Genomic DNA, 16,187 nt, shown 5'->3' on the forward strand with positions numbered 1-16,187 from the left:
AAAGGCTAGCTCCAAAATCACTACTTCTGTGATTGTGAGCCTTCTCGCTAATTCTGTGGGAATTTTCAGAATCCCAAGGTTTGCAGTGTGGAGTTCACTACCCTCAAGCTGAATTTTCAACAGAAATCTCTATTTTACGTAGTTGCAAATGTTCTTCAGATAATGTCTTTTTGATATTCAGTCTTGAATATTTGAAAAGTGGATCAGATTTTCTGATATTTTCTATCATATCAACCATCACCATCAAATAGTATTTATTAAGCTGTCATAAGTGCATGATACTAAAATAGGAGCAACCTTTAAAAAATTTAAACTATAAGGGCATACAGCATTTACAAATTTTATATATGATTTATTTGTTAATCATCAAATCATGAAATTGATAATGGATGTTTTATGTTTTTGTTTTCTTTTCATATAAAGATATATAAAAAGGCTATGGAAAATCTATTGCCTACACCAGCCAAGTCTCACTACTTATTCAACTTACGTGATTTTTCACGAGTTATCCTAGGCTGCTTACTTATTGAAAAAGAAGCTGTTAAGTATAAGCAGGTCATGATCCGTCTGTTTGTTCATGAAGTATTTCGAGTATTTTATGATCGCCTGGTAGATGATACTGATAGAGCTTGGTTGTTCGGAACAATCAAAAGTGTTTTGAAAGAACATTTCAAAGAATCATTTGATAGTGTTTTTTCACATTTGAGAAGAGAAAAAGCACCGGTAAGTAGAAATTTTTCCTTTTTTGGCAAATAATCAAGTATTTAATTTACCTATATTCATATAGCAAATGCTTCACATAAGCACTATTAATTTATCTTTTTGCCTGTTCATAGCAATGTGATGTTAATATTTCCTTCATAGGAAAGTACTTGAGGTATTTCATCATCAAAGCCTAGATTTTGCAGGGGAAGAGAAATGGGTAATCATGTTTACAGCAAACAAATCTTTGTCCTCTGTTTATGTACTTAGAGGTTGTGGATTGTTTTTTGGATACACATACAATTGGGGGAATGATCAGGTTTTATCATTTGTATAAATTTAGGTAAATGTTGGGTTTAAATTTCAAAAAGAAACTCATTTTATTTGAGTAGTTATCAGGTTTAAATTACAAAATTTTTAGGTTTTATTTTTGTGATTGCTTTGGGAATCATGAGACTTTTTTTTTAATGGCATTTGTCAAGTGCTTACTTTGGGCCAGGCAGTGTACTAAACACTGGGATAGATACAAGCTAATCAGAATGGACACAGTCCATGACCCACATGGGGCTCACAGTCTTAATCCCCATTTTGCAGATGAGGGAACTGAGGCCTAGAGAAGTTAAGTAATATGCCCAAGGTCACACAGAAGACAAGAGGCAGAGCCAGGATTAGAACCCAGGTCCTTCTGACTCCAAGACCTGTGCTGTATCCACTAGGCCATACTGCTTCTCTAGTACTCTAGTCCTAGTTCCTGCTGCTGTGATGCCATCAACGGTGAATGTTTCTAACCGAAGAGCCACTTTGGCTGTTCCATAAAGTGGACAAGCCCAGCAGGAATCCTGAAAAATGGCTAGCTATCCCAGGTAGTGAAAATTATAATGGCTGCCAAGGTAGCCACCTGCCCAGTCATGGTGCTGTAGAACAGGATGCCATGGTCACTTCAGCTGTAAGCTGGAAACTTTGCTAGCATTTTGCATCAGGCTACATCCCTGCCCACCTATTTGCTCATGCCCCCCTGGCATTCTAGCAGAAACATGACTGGCAAGGAAGAGTGTGAGTAGCACTTTGCAAACCACTATAATAATAATAATAATAATGATTATGGTATTTGTTAAGCACTTACCATGTGTGAAGCACTGTGCCATGTGTGAGCTGTGGTGGATACAAGCAAATCAGGTTGGACACAGTCCCTGTCCCACGTGGGGCTCACAGTTTCAATCATGATCATCATCATCATTTTTTTCTGTGCAGTTTCTTGGCCCTGATGTCCCAGCACCAAGGCTCATGGGTTGTTTCCCAATGGGATGGTTACTCAATCAATCCATCCTCTTCACTTTTACGCTTCTCATTCAACAACATTGGCATGTTTCTTTGGAAATTTGACTCCTTTCCAGTGTTTGCAAATGCCACAGAAGACTAAATAAGCACTTGGAATCTACTTACCTGCTAGTATACGTTGACATTCTTGCTCAATGTAGGACACTCAGATTCCAAGGTCAATCAGAAGCTTGGTTTTGAAGTGAGGGCTCTGTTTTGGAGTGAGAAGAATGATGACATTCACACTGAGGTTAGGTAACCTAGGGAAACTCCAGACTCTTTACAGAAAGGGAAAAGGGAAATCCCTCAGAAAAATGTATTTATGATGCATTTAAATGTGATTAGATATTCCAGAGATTTAATTCCAAAGCCCTTGTTGATAGTATTGAGGACCATGGAGATTTTGATAATTAATAATTGCACAAATGAACTAAATCTGCTTGTCAATCATGGCAAAATTAAGCTGGACTTATAGATGGCCTTAAATCCATTTTGATAATAAAAATGTTAAGATAAAATTTAAAAAAATGAAAACTTGGGGATTTTTCTTGAGCTTAGCCCTAATTTGTTTTTAAAAAATGATTTGTGGAGGTAGAAATGGTGTTGAATCAGATGAAGATCTAAAAAGCTATACCCTCCCTACTAGATTTTAGAAAATTTCCATGTTTGGTTCTTGATTTTTGCCTTTTGGCTTTCTGAAAATGTTATGGTAAGATTATGGTTATTAATTTATATTATTATTGCCTCACATATCATTTATACTATGTTATTCAGAAAATTATGCATATCATGAAGAACCGGTGAATAGAACTTTTTATATTTTTAAAGTGTTTGTTTTCTCAAGCAGGTCTTTTCCTATAATTTGTTTGTAATTCATTTTGAGAGATTCTCAATTTTGTTATTTGCTAAATTGTGAATCGTAGGTGACGGAAGAGGATTTAAGAAGTTTGCTCTTTGGTGACTACATGGAGCCAGATTTTGAAGGAGATGAAAGAGTTTATATTGAAATTCCAAGTATTCAGGAGTTCAGTCATGTTGTGGAGCACTGCTTGGATGAATATAACCAAACTCACAAAACAAGAATGAATCTTGTCATTTTTAGGTGCTTACATTTGATATTAATTAACTTGAACCAAATATTTTTTAATCATTTGAAATTGTATCTGTGGTAGTCTCATAAAAATTTGATTTAATAGATAGTGATTAAGATTAAACAGTGGTGGTGTTTTATAATAATGTTGGCAAGATTACAGGAAATAGAAAAGTTGCTGAGACTTTTTTTGCTATTGTAATCTGGTTTGGTAATTCTCAAACTGAATAAATACTGTGAATTGAAAATGATCTTTTCATTAATTTGTTTTACTCTAGATTATCCAATCATAACTATTTTAAAGGTATGTTTTGCTACTGTCTGCAATGGGTTTTTCCTTATGGAGGTAGTAATGAATGGTGATGCCATTGTTTCAGAAAATCAGAGCATTCAAATTTATTTCTTTAGTTGCCCTAAAGATTCTTTTCCTGGCAGGTATGTGTTGGAACATTTGTCCCGAATATGTCGCATTCTGAAGCAGTCAAAGGGTAATGCTTTATTAGTTGGACTTGGAGGAAGTGGCCGCCAATCTTTGACCCGTTTAGCTACATCTATGGCAAAAATGCAGATTTTCCAGCCAGAAATTTCCAAGAGCTATGGTATGAATGAGTGGAGAGAGGATTTGAAGGTAAAAATTTGTATTATAATTGTAAGAAACAGTTCTCTTTGGATTTCAGTTTTACTCTTCTTCCCAGTTTCTAATTTATTTAATTTTTACCTGAACAATTGGATCAGCATAGAGAAATTGAATTAGGAACAAATGAAATAGAAGTAAACTTTAGTGAACCAATTTAACAGATTCAGTTTCAGTAATGCTGGATTATACATTACACAGTATGATACATATATATATATATAAGTACACACACACATATAGAATATTATTCTGTATTCTTTTCTTTGTTATTTATTTTGGTCCATGGGTTGACAACCTCCTTTTCCAGGAGAGCCAAACAAAATGAAGCCTTGAGCGGTAGGTGTGCAAAGTGCCGCTCAATTTATGGCCCCTCCAAGAGAAATGTTGGGCATGGTGCAATGTGATGATATCATCGTACCACATGACACCTTCCTAGAAACACCTGTTCTTGGCAAGAGCTATTGCCGGTGGAGATGGAAAGTGTTATGGACTCGGAAAGGAGAGGGAATAGGGAAAGAAATGGAAAGGGAAGGGAGAGAAAGATAAGAGGAGTGGAAGGGTGGAGAAAAAAGAGAAGGGTAAGGAAGAGTAGGAAGAATGTGAGGGGGAAGGAAGGAGGGGTGGGAGAGCAAATCAGCAATAGGTAGCCTTATGGGACCTCCGCTGGGTGGGTGGTGTAGGTGGCTGTTGACACCCACAGCCATAGATCTGGTCCCCCGCCTTGAGGGCCCAGTGAGGGAGGGTCCACATCCTCTCGTGTCAGCTGTGGGGAGGGGAATCCCTACCTACCCAGGATGCTCCTGCAGCTTTTCAGCCAGCTCTGACCCTACCCTCCAATTTCCCTCTTTCCCTCCGGTTCCAAAAATCTGCTGAGCCGGGAGGAAAGGAGGTAGTCAGCAGTCTGCATTTGGGTCGATGGGGCTGATTGAGCAAAAACCCTCGGTTTTCGGAGGAAAGACTGGGTGAGGAGGGGTGGAGAGTTTGGGTAAGACTGGTGTTTGTCAGAGAACGAGGGAAGAGAAGGATAGAAAGAAAGCGGGGTGGGGGAGACAGAAAACTGAACTTCTATTTGTTCTACCATTTTCTTCTCTGCCACTACAGCCACTTAACTTGGCTGCTCCTAGACCTGGCCCTCACCAGGGTCTCAGTAACTGTTCATGGTGCCTGGCAAAGCAGCTGAACTCATCTCTTGCCTCAGCACTTCCTTGCCTGGCACTTAGCCCACCCATGACCGCTCTTTAGTGCACATACAACTCAGGGAGAGGATTGCTTTTGGTCCCTGCCTGCAAGCGCGGATGAATGGTCTCCTCTTCCTGGCTTGGCTGGCCCACTTCAGAGCCACTGTTTGCTGTGGGTGGGTGGCATGCAGTGGAGCTCGAGTGGAGGGGATGACAAGAGCAGCTTGAGTTCACCCTGCCATCCAGAAAGACATATCTAGCTACCATCTTGCCCCTTCTCCCCCCAGCTCCTTTCTGTCTCAAAGGAGTAGGGTGGCCCATCTACTTCCTGCCTGGCTTCCTGCATTGATTTTTGCTGTGGAGGGAAAGTTAGTGGCGTCACCCTCTCGGTGTTGAGTCTGTCAGTGGCCGCTTATGCTTAAGAGCCCTATTTCATATCAAGATAAGTCACCAGCAGCTCATGAGCCATAGGTTCCCAATCTCTGCTTGAGTCCAGTATTGATAACCACAAGACTTAAATTAATTTTTAAAAAAAATCCCCAGTTTTGATAATGAAAAGTGCTTTTTAGGCAGAATTAGTGTCAGCGTAGTACCAACAGTATTTATTAAATGAATGTTTAAGTGCAAAAACTTGTATAGTGGATTTAGTATTTATGTGGCAAATAGTATTTTGAAGTGTTTTGAAGCTCAACCCTTCTTTACTTCCTTACACTTAATTAAAGAATGTTGCAGGAAGCAAAATTTATAACATTCTCACTGGTTTAAAAAAAAAAGTGGTTGTATAATTCTGAAAGTATTTGCTACATATATGTGCAGTTCACTCAAATTAATGTGTCCTTTCAGCACCTTCTGAGAAGTGCAGGTATGAAGGGCTTGAAGACTGTTTTTCTAATTACGGACACCCAGATTAAAGAAGAAGCTTTCCTAGAGGATATTGATAGTGTGCTCAATACTGGCGAAGTTCCAAATATTTTTGCTGCAGATGAAAGACAAGAAGTGATGGAGGTAGAGTATCTTTCAATGGATGCTTCCTCTTTAGACAAACATTTTCATAATTTTGATTTTTGTGGAAACAGGGTGACCTAGTGGAAAAAACAGAGACTAGGAGTCAGAGGACCTGGGTTCTAATCCTGGATATGCCACATATCTGCTGTGTGACCTTGGGCAAGTCACTTAATGTCTCTATATCATTTACCTCACCTTTGAAATGGGGATTAAATCGTACTCTCTCCTACCTGGAACGTGAGCTTTGGGCAGTACAGGGCCTGTGTCCAAATCAATCAGTCGTATTATCGAGTGCTTACTGTGTGCAGAGCACTGTACTAAGTGCTTGGGAGAGTACAGTGTAACAGAGTTGGTAACACAGTCCCTGTCCGAAATGAATTTGCAGTCTAGCCGGGGGAGGCAGACATTAATATAAATAAATTACTGATATGTACCTAAGTGCTGTGGGGCTGAGGAAGGGGTGAATAAGGCTGCAGATCCAAGTGCAAGAGTGATGCAGAAGGGAGTGGGAGAAGAGGAAATGGGTTAGTTGAGAAAGGTTTCTTGCAGGAGATGTGCTTCAATTCATTCATTCAATTGTATTTATTGAGCGTTTACTGTGGGCAGAGCACTGTACTAAGCATTTGGAAAGTACAATTCTGCAACAGATAGACACAATCCCTACCCAACAACGGTCTCACAGTCTAGAAATGAGGCTTTAGTGAGGCTTTGAAGGTGGAGAGAGTGATCATCTGTCAGATATGAAGAGGGAGGGCAGTTCAGGCCAGAGACAGGATGTGGATGAGGGGTCAGCAGTGAAATGAGTTGGAGGTACAGTGAGTAGGTTGGCAATAGAGGAGCAAGGTGTGCGGGATGGGTTGTAGTAGGAAAGCAGTGAGGTAAGGTAATGAGGGGCAAGCTGATTAAGGGCTTTAAAGTCTATGGTAAGGAGTTTCTGCTATGAAGGTGGTTGGGCAACCACTTGGAGGCTCTTGAGGAGTAAATGAATGGTTTTGTAGAAAAATGATCTGGACAGCAAAGTGAAGTATGGACTGGCATGGGTTGTGGGGGGCAACAGGAGTCAGGGAGCTCAGCAAGGAGGCTGATGCACTAATCAGGGTGGGATAGGATAAATGCTTAGGTTAACATGGTAGCAGTTTGGATGGAGATGAAAGGGTGGGTTTTAGTGATGTTGTGAAAGTTAAACCGACATGATTTAGTGACTGATTGAATATATGGTTTGAATGAATGAGATGACTGGAGGGTAGCACCAAGGGTATGGGCCTATGAGACAGGAAGGATGGTGGTGCCGTCTAAGGTGATGGAAAAGTCAAGAGGAAGGCATGATATGGGTGGCAATATGACATGTTTAGTTTGAGGTATCGGCAGGATATCCAAATAGAGATGTCCTGAAGGCAGGAGGAAATATGAGACTATCTAGAAGGAGAGAGATCAAGGCTGGAGATGTAGGTTTAGGTATCACCCGCACAGAGATGGTAATTGAAGCCATGGGAGTGAATGAGTTCTCCGAGGGAGCGGGTGTAGATGGAGAATAGCAGGGGATCCAGAACTGAGCTTTGAGGTACTCCCCCAGTTAGGGGGTGGGAGGCAGAAGAGGAGCCTGCAAAAGAGAAAGAGAATGGGCAGCCAGCGAGTTAGGAAAAGAAACAGGAGAGGACATTTGTTAAGTGCTTACTATGTAATAATAATAATTATGGTATTTGTTAAGTGCTTACTTTGTGTCAGGCACTGTTCTAAGCACTGGGGTAGATACAAGATAATCAGGTTGGACACAGTCCATGCCCCACATGGGGCTCACAGTTTTAATTCCCATTGATAAATGACTTGCTCAAAGTCACACAGCAGTGGAGTCTTGCAGCTGGCAAAGGCGGAAGGGCAAAAAGGAACTCTGTCTATGTGCAGGCAACGCGGAATGGAATTGGATGTGCATTTATCTTTTCAGTCACACCCCCAAGAATGGATAGTATCTCCCCAACATCAATAGCTTCATCTTCATAGCCTAGCTCAGATGTATATGTAGATAGATTTCTCTCTAGGTATATATCCTCCGAAATTTCTTGTTTCACTTATTTTAGCATACTTACTAGATGGATTAGATTATTTCTCGAGCCATATTCTGGGCTCCAAATATTATAAAGAGGAAAATTTGATTTTTAAGTGCTTTGAAATAATAGAAACAGAGGACTGAGAGGGAAGGACTTTTAGAAGTCATCTAGGAAGGGCTACAGCTCAAATATCCCAGAGACATGACTTATATTTAAAGATCTTCAGAGAAGGTGATTCGACATGCACCATCAGTAACCCATTCAAAGGTTTACCCACTTTGTCAAAAATGTTTAATCCAAGTTGATTAAGGGTCTTTTTTTCCCCATTTTCTTAGACTGTTCGTCCAGCAATCCAGACTGGCATTAAGCAGGATGAACCCAGCCCCTTATCTTTGTTTGCTTTCTTCGTGAAACGCTGCAGAGAAAATCTTCATGTTGTAGTAGCCTTTAGCCCCATTGGAGATGCTTTTCGCAATCGCCTGAGGCAGTTTCCATCCCTCATCAATTGCTGTACCATTGACTGGTTCCAGGTTTGTAAATTTTATTTGGAACTAATCATTTTTGAAATTTTATTATCATCTTATGTGTACCTTAGTAGCAGTCCTAGATGATTTTTCCCAAGAAGTCTTTGAAAACATATCAAAGCATTTAAAGTAATTAGCTTTCTTTATGCTGGTTGAAATATATAGCCTTGTGGGGGAATGGTCTATTTTCTGAGTGATTATCAATCACTTCATCTTTGAATACAGAAGAAAACTATACACATCCACACCTTTCTCCATCCAAGCTATAGATGTACTATCTATTTTCTCCTCCAATAAAGGCATTCATTCATTTAATAGAATTACCAAGTGCCTAGTGTATGCAGAGCACTGTACTGAACTTTTGGGGGAGCAGAAGATATCCCTGCCCACAAGGAGATTTCAGTGTAGTTGGGGACACAGACACAGAAATAAATATGAGGAAGAAGAGGAGCAAGAGCTTAAATCGATATGCACAGAAGTGCTATGAGTGGTTGTGAGTGAGGTCAGATAAATCTCATTATAGGCTTCAGGGATGATCCATTTTGAGGCCCCGCCCCCCCAACCCCGAACTGTGATGTCATTTAGGCCATCTCCCCAACATTAATCAGTGCTCATTAGCATCCCCGCTGTCAAGCGGTGGACTCACATGAGCTGGGATAGTGGGGAGGAGAAGGCAGTGATGGTGAGGAGATGGGCTTTTAAAACAGCAACTCAAGACCACTGGCCAGGCCAAATGGTTCAGGGACCCAACGCGACTGGGCTTGGGGGTAACTTGGGGGTAATTGAAGCAGCTCCTACAGGAAGGCAACAACTTTAGTAAGTCCACCCAGCTGCAAGGGCTCCAGCACCAGCTCTTCCGGCCCCTTTGGTCCCATCTCACCCGGGAGCATGTGGTGGCACAGTAGTTGCGACTCCGGCTAACCCGGAACTGGACTTCTCAGAGAGGGTTGAAAGTGCCCAGAAGGGAAGGGGAGCCGCCTCAATGTGAGACGCCAAAGGGGAGGGTGGCACTCCAGGAGGCATATCAGGGTGAAGGGGCTAGGATTAGGCTGGGCCCTGTGGCTGCCATGGGAAGGAGATGGAGTTACCAAGGGCCGGGGAGTGAGGGGGCAAGAAGGCATATTTGAGATGACCACAATTGCTGGAACCTTTCTTTGGGAGTCGGGGCTCATCTGGCGGTGGTAGGTTGCTCGGCTGGGCACTGAATTGTGAATTGTTTGAGTCCCCAGACTACAGCCCCTCAAGGCCCTACTTGAATCCAGCCCTGGCTGAGGTGGTAGTTGGGAGGGCCTGAGCTGGGGAAGTGGGATTTCAGAAGGGCTTTGAAGATGGAAGACCTGTGAACTGGAAGATTTGAAGGGAGTGGGTGCTCCAGACAGGAAGAAACTATTGGTTTTCTTATCTAGGGTTTTCTTCTGGGTTGAAAATGGACTTTCTAAAAAAAAAAAGAAAAGTATTAAAACCTGGAAAATTATTAAAAGTTTATAAGTGGTGCTCTTTTAGGTTATCTGTAGTCAGATGTGGTTTAATGTTTAGCTTTTTCAATATTGTCATATGAAATTAAGATCATGAACGTTTACTAAGGAAAAGACTATAAAATAGTTTAATTAAGCAGTAAATCTGCATTTTGAACAGTACTGCCTTTTAAAAATTGCCTGTGTTTGTTTTTAGCCCTGGCCTGAAGATGCTCTTGAACGTGTCGCTGTAACCTTTTTAAGAACACTGGAACTCACAGATAATGAACGTCAGGAAGTGGTGCCAATCTGTAAACACTTTCACACGTCTGTTACAGCACTCTCAACAAGGTTAATATTAGATTAATGTTATTAATTTAATTCCATCATGATTATCTGCTCAGCACCTACGGTGGGCACAGAATGGTACAAAGCTCTTGGGAGAGTGCAATAGAAATAGTCGACGTGATCCTTACCGTCAGAGAACTTAAACTCTAATGGGAGAGACAGGCCCTAAAAGCAATTACAGAAAGGAGGAAGAAAGAAAAGATGTGTGCATGAATTTGTCCTTAAGCAGTAGGGTGTGTAAGATATATACAAATGAGTTATGAGAGGTTTGGAGTACATGAAAATTAAAGTGGCACAAAGAGCTGAACAGGCAGCAGGGTGGATATTAGCAAGGGGGATTAGAAATTAATCAGGAAAGGTTTACTGGAGGAGATGTGATTTCAGAGGTTTTGAAAATGGGGAGAGCAATGGTCTGTTGAATACAAAAAGGGAAGGATTAAGTCAGGAGGCACAGATGGAGGACGTAGGTTTTGAAAGCAGAAGAGAGTTCTCTTGAGAGACAACCGAGAAGGATGAGAGAGTAGATGTTGAGGTGGGAGGGAGTCGGGGAGTTGGAGATACTGGGGAGATCATGCTTAATGGTATGGATTTTTGTCAACAAAGTATTAGGTCCTCAGGGGTTGGGAGGTAAGTGGGTGCAGTGGGGGATTTAGGAGGAGCTAATGAATCGTATACTCTAATATCTAAGGCGATCAGAAATCGGATCAACTTAGGGTTGGGGGAGAGGCTGATGGGACAAGAGGAGACAGTGAGGGGAAATTGGTAGACTGAGAAACTCAATGAAGGAATTGATTATAGTCCTTTTGGTTCCAGCAGCACTCCCTTATCCCTACCAGTTATATTCCCGCTGGGGAGTGGAGTACAGTGTGTGAGAAAATGGACAGGGGCGCAGCACATTACAAATTGCACACAGATCTTTTTTACATGCAGGACCCATTTGCAGCATAAGTGACTACACCCCAGTGCTGATGCACTGCCATAGGGCCAAAACTCAGCAGGCAACTAGTTGCCTTAGTAGCTGCTGTGGTCTTTGTTGCCTGCCTTAGCCAGATATTTTTTCAGGATCCCTGCTGGGCCTGTCCACTTCTGTGGCATGCCTTAGGTGGTGCTCATCACTAATGGCCTCTGCAGGCAAAGTTGGACTAGAACCCAGGTCACCTGATTCCCAGAGCTGTGCTATTTCCTTCTGACCAACAGCAGGTACAACTTGCGTCGCAGTAGTGATGATGGCGGGGGGCATGCCTCATTTTTCCGAAGGAACTATTTTGATATGGATCCTTCTGGAGCATGGCTCTGGTGCACCTATTGGCACAGCCATTGGCAGCAGAAGCAGCCTGGGAATTTCTGGTGTGGTATGGCCACATCATAGTGACCACAAGGGTAATCTTTGGGGAATGGTTCCTTTTCAGGTGTGGTGGCCATCGTTGTCAGCACCCACTTCCTTGTCAAAATTGGGATCTTAATGGATTCTGCCAGAGGCTTTGAAGGCAGTAGGACATTACCCAAGAAGCGTGACTGTCCCACTTGTGGTGCATCTGGTCACCTTTGTTAGGCCCTAAATCTTACTGGCAGACTTAGGTGCCAGTAAACTGCATTAGCTTCAAGTAATAGTGTTGTCCCCTGGCACGTAACTCAAGATCACCTTGAGGGAGATTTTTTACAAATTGAAGTTGTGGTGAATTGTGCCTGTCAAACTCACACTATTATAGGAAGCAGCGTGGCTTAGTGGAAAGAGCACGGACTTGAGAGACAGAAGACATGGGTTCTGATCCCCTCCCCGCCTCTTGTCTGTGACCTTGGGCAAGTCACTTCTCTTCTCTGTGCTTCACTTCCCTCATCTGTAAAATGGAAGTTAAGACTGTGAGCCCCACGTGGAACAACTGATTACCTTGTATCTACCCCAGTGTTTAGAACAGTGCTTGGCACATAGTGATTACCAAATACCATAATTATTATTATTAATATCTCTCCTCCTTCTTTATCTGTTTATTTTGCACCTTTCACATAATACTCCCACTCCAAGGCACTTTCTGGGGAACATCTACAGTCTTCTCTCTTTCTATGCTTATGAATTAGGCAGAGTATGCATTATTCTTTCCTAAGTAATCATTTGCATGTGTTTCCGTCTTTATATTTTCCCTTTACATACATTATTGCAGAGGGTTCATTCTCTGAAGATTTCTGATTTTTTTCAAGATTTCTGGAATTGAAAGTCTACTTTTAATACTCGAGCTTTGGTTGTTACATTGTAGCATTTCAAGCGTATAGTATTGTACTCTCCCTTAGTACAGTGCTCTGCACGTAATAAGCACTCAATAAATACCAGTGATGATGATATAGAAGTTCATTAATTTAGTTAGAAATGTTATCTTTGTTATAGATTCTTGCAAGTTCTGGGAAGACATAACTATGTTACTCCTACATCTTACCTTGAACTCATTGCAGCATTCGAACAGCTTTTGACTCAGAAACGACATACTGTGATGAAAGCCAAAAAACGATATATGAATGGGCTAGATCAATTGGCTTTTGCTGAATCTCAAGTGAGTAGATAAACTTCTCCAAAGGACAGTAGAAAACCTGAAAGTGGCTTCTCTAATTTCAGCTATCAAATTTGGTTTAGCTATGAATGAGTTGCGGTGAAGTTTATGATTCCCATTACGAGTAAAAGATTTGAGTCTTTCATGCATTTGAATTTAAGCCACTCTATTAATGGTTTTAAACATGTGGAGGAATAGAGTGCGGCTACAACCTAGGTACCAGGCTTATGTTTTGCTTCGAACCCCCTCTTCAGACGTCCCCTGCTTTGCTCACTCTAATCTAACACACTTTCCTAACACAAATCATTTTTTCAAGGGAAGGTAGGCCGCACACCTATAATTTAAATGTAGGATTACATGTATGTATATATTGGAAGCAGCATAGCCTTGTGGAAAGAGCCCGGGCCTGGGAGTCAGATGACCTGGGTTCTAATCCCAGGTCTGCCAGTTGCTTGCTGTGTGACCTTGGGCAAGTCGCTTAACTTCTCTTTGCCTCAGTTTTGTCCACTGTAAAATGGGGCTTAAGTACCTGTTCTTCCTCCCACTATGAGCTCCATGTGGGACAGGGACTGGGTCTGACCTAATTAACTTGCACCTACCTAGAAGCAGCGTGGCTCAATGGAAAGAGCACGGGCTGGGGAGGCAGAAGTCATGGCTTCAAATCCCGGCTCTGCTGCTAGTCAGCTGTGTGACTTTGGGCAAGTCACTTAACTTCTCTGAGCCTCAGTTACCTCATCTGTAAAATGGGCATTAAGACTGTGAGCCCCACGTGGGACAATATGATCACCTTGTATCCTCCCCGGCGCTTAGAACAGTGCTTTGCACATAGTAAGCGCTTAACAAATGCTATAATTATTATTATCATTATTACCCCCAGCACTTTGTTGGACACATAGTAAACGCTTAACAAATGCCATTAAAAAAAATGGGCTGTAGGAGTTCAACTGCTCCAGCTCTCTTATGACCGTTTTAGTTCTCTTTCTCTGTATACCATCCACTGTTGCCACAACGATGATAAATTTATGAGAAAAATGTCCATCTAGGTCGGCGAGATGAAGCTGGAACTAGTTGAGTTGCAACCTAAATTGGAAGAGGCTAAAGTAGAGAATGCCACCATGATGCAGGTAGAGTTATCATGAATATACCTTGATTATTACAGCATGATCATTGCTGTAGCAATGCTGAAAAGTTATTTTAATTTAGCTGTTAAATTGGTATCATTGTCTATGCTTCAATCACTATAATTTTAAATTAGGGTTCCCAGCGAGCCTTGTAATGAATCATTGGTTCCCTTGGAAATGAACCATTCATTCAATCGTATTTATTGAGCACTTACTGTGTGCAGAGCACTGTACTGATGGCTTGGAAAGTACAATTCTGCAACAGAGATAATCCCTACCCAACAACGGGTTCGCAGTCTGGAAGCAACCACCACTTGCTCCTTGGTAAGGAAGTAAGCATATTTCCTGAGAGCACGTAGTCACTGTTGCTCCAAACAGCTCCCTGCCATACTTCTCTTTGTGTGAAAGCAATAGCCTGGGAAGAAGGTTTTGGCCTGTGATAGTACATATTTACTTGGTTTCCTTTTAAATTCAAAGCTGCCGACATAAAGTTTCCTTTGTGAGACTTAAATGAGACTAGAATTTGAATGATTCAATGACTCGTTCGAGACAAGATTGCTGAGAGACAATCTGTCATTCTTAGTCTCACCTTAGGGAACAGAAGCTTTAGTAGAAAAAAGGGAGCTTTAGGACCAAATTTTTGTATTTACCAGGGACGATAGCTCCATGCTGTGCTCAAAAAATCCTCTTCATTCATTTCCTTTTTGAGGTTATCAAAAGAGAATCTGCAGCAGTGGAAGCCAAGAGTAAAGTTATAAAAGTAGATGAAGAGGAAGCTTTAGGCAAAACCGAAGAAGCTCGGGTCCTGAAGAATGAATGTGAGAGTGACCTAGCAGAAGCAATTCCAGCCTTAGAAGCTGCTCTTTCTGCCCTTGATACTTTAAAGGCAAGTAAATATTCACTGGGTGCCTATTGAGTTGTGACTCAATGTACTAATGACTCAGTGTGCTTGGGAGAGCTAGGGGAGGGGAGTAATTTAGGAAGTGGATGCTAGTAGAGCTTTAAGAGAGGGAAGGAGGAAAGAGGTGTGCTTGGTCAAGTGGAAGAGGGAGGAGAGATTCCATGCCAGGTAAGGGCACAAACAATATACCTTGGAGATGGAAGAACCATGTGTGAGGGATAGTAGAGAAGTTTTCCTGGACCTGTGGGAGAGCTCAAGATGCGATGTACCAAGAAAGAAGTCAGTTAAGTGTAATGCTGGTAGAAAATCTTGCAGGCCATTTTAAGAGTTTGGATTTGATGCAGGCCAAAATAGGAAGCTATAATCTAGGTTTTTGAGGCACGATTGACCCGCAAGAAAAATATTCTTGCTGCTGCTGGAGTGGAGGAAGACAGAGAGGACTTGAGAGCAGGGGGCCTCTCTCCTTCTCTGCAGGCTTTCGTTTCCTCGTGCCTACAGGACACCTCTACATGGATAATCCCCAGCACCCCCAAGCTCAATTTTCCCCAAATCCTTTCCTCCAGCTTTCCCATCACAGTTAATAATACCACTGTTCTCCCCATCGCAACTTTGGCAATATACAGGACTACTTTCTTTCAACTTCCATATTCAGTTTGTCACCAGATCCTGTCGGCTTTTTCCTCCACAGAATTTCCAGGACCCGCCCCGTCCTCTCCATTCCAAAGGTCACCATGGTGGTCCAGGCAATTGCCATATCCTGGCTTGACTCCTACATCAGCTTCCTTGCTGATCTTCCGGCTTCCGGTCTCTCTTCTCTCCAGTCCATATTTCACCTCTGCTACCCAAATCGCTTTTCTTAGATGTCGTTCTGCACATCTCCCCACTCTTCCAAAACCTCCAATGGCAGCCCATCCCTCTCCACATCCAGCAGGAAATCCTCACCACCAGCTGTAAAATACTCGATTGGCTCTCTCCCTCCTACTTATCCACTCTCTTCTCCCATTAGACCCCAGGTTTGAGTGCTTGGATCCTCCCGACCTATTCACTGTACCTCATTCTCATCCCTCCAACCTCTTGCTCATACCCTCCCCCGTGCCTGGATCTCCCCTACCGCTTCACGCCTGACCGACCACTGCTCTCCCAATCTTCGAAGCTCTTCTCAGACCACATCTCCTTCAGAAGTCCTTCCCTGATTCATTTTGATGCTCCTCACTTTATTCACCCCCCACCCCACAATTGCCACACTAAGCACTTCTGCACCGCTAAGCACTTGAGTCCTCACCCCCATGCAAAGAACTCTGTGCATATCTTCATACTCTATTTCT

At 42.2% G+C, this 16,187-nt stretch overlaps 1 protein-coding gene across 5 annotated transcripts in view; it reads left to right on the plus strand.

Annotated features, from left to right (window-relative positions):
• The window catches only part of DNAH12 (dynein axonemal heavy chain 12), a 132,610-nt gene that overhangs the window by 66,741 nt on the left and 49,682 nt on the right, over positions 1-16,187 (plus strand). For all 5 annotated transcript variants that reach the window (XM_029050561.2, XM_029050564.2, XM_029050563.2 and 2 more), the window contains 9 exons: positions 424-723; positions 2,943-3,121; positions 3,545-3,737; positions 5,768-5,929; positions 8,310-8,504; positions 10,170-10,303; positions 12,681-12,843; positions 13,884-13,964; positions 14,671-14,847. In XM_029050561.2, the coding sequence (XP_028906394.1) occupies positions 424-723; positions 2,943-3,121; positions 3,545-3,737; positions 5,768-5,929; positions 8,310-8,504; positions 10,170-10,303; positions 12,681-12,843; positions 13,884-13,964; positions 14,671-14,847 (1,584 nt within the window). The remainder of the gene's footprint in view (positions 1-423; positions 724-2,942; positions 3,122-3,544; positions 3,738-5,767; positions 5,930-8,309; positions 8,505-10,169; positions 10,304-12,680; positions 12,844-13,883; positions 13,965-14,670; positions 14,848-16,187) is intronic.

The sequence above is a fragment of the Ornithorhynchus anatinus genome, chromosome X1, assembly GCF_004115215.2.
Source record: "Ornithorhynchus anatinus isolate Pmale09 chromosome X1, mOrnAna1.pri.v4, whole genome shotgun sequence".
Taxonomy (NCBI): Eukaryota; Metazoa; Chordata; class Mammalia; order Monotremata; family Ornithorhynchidae; genus Ornithorhynchus; species Ornithorhynchus anatinus.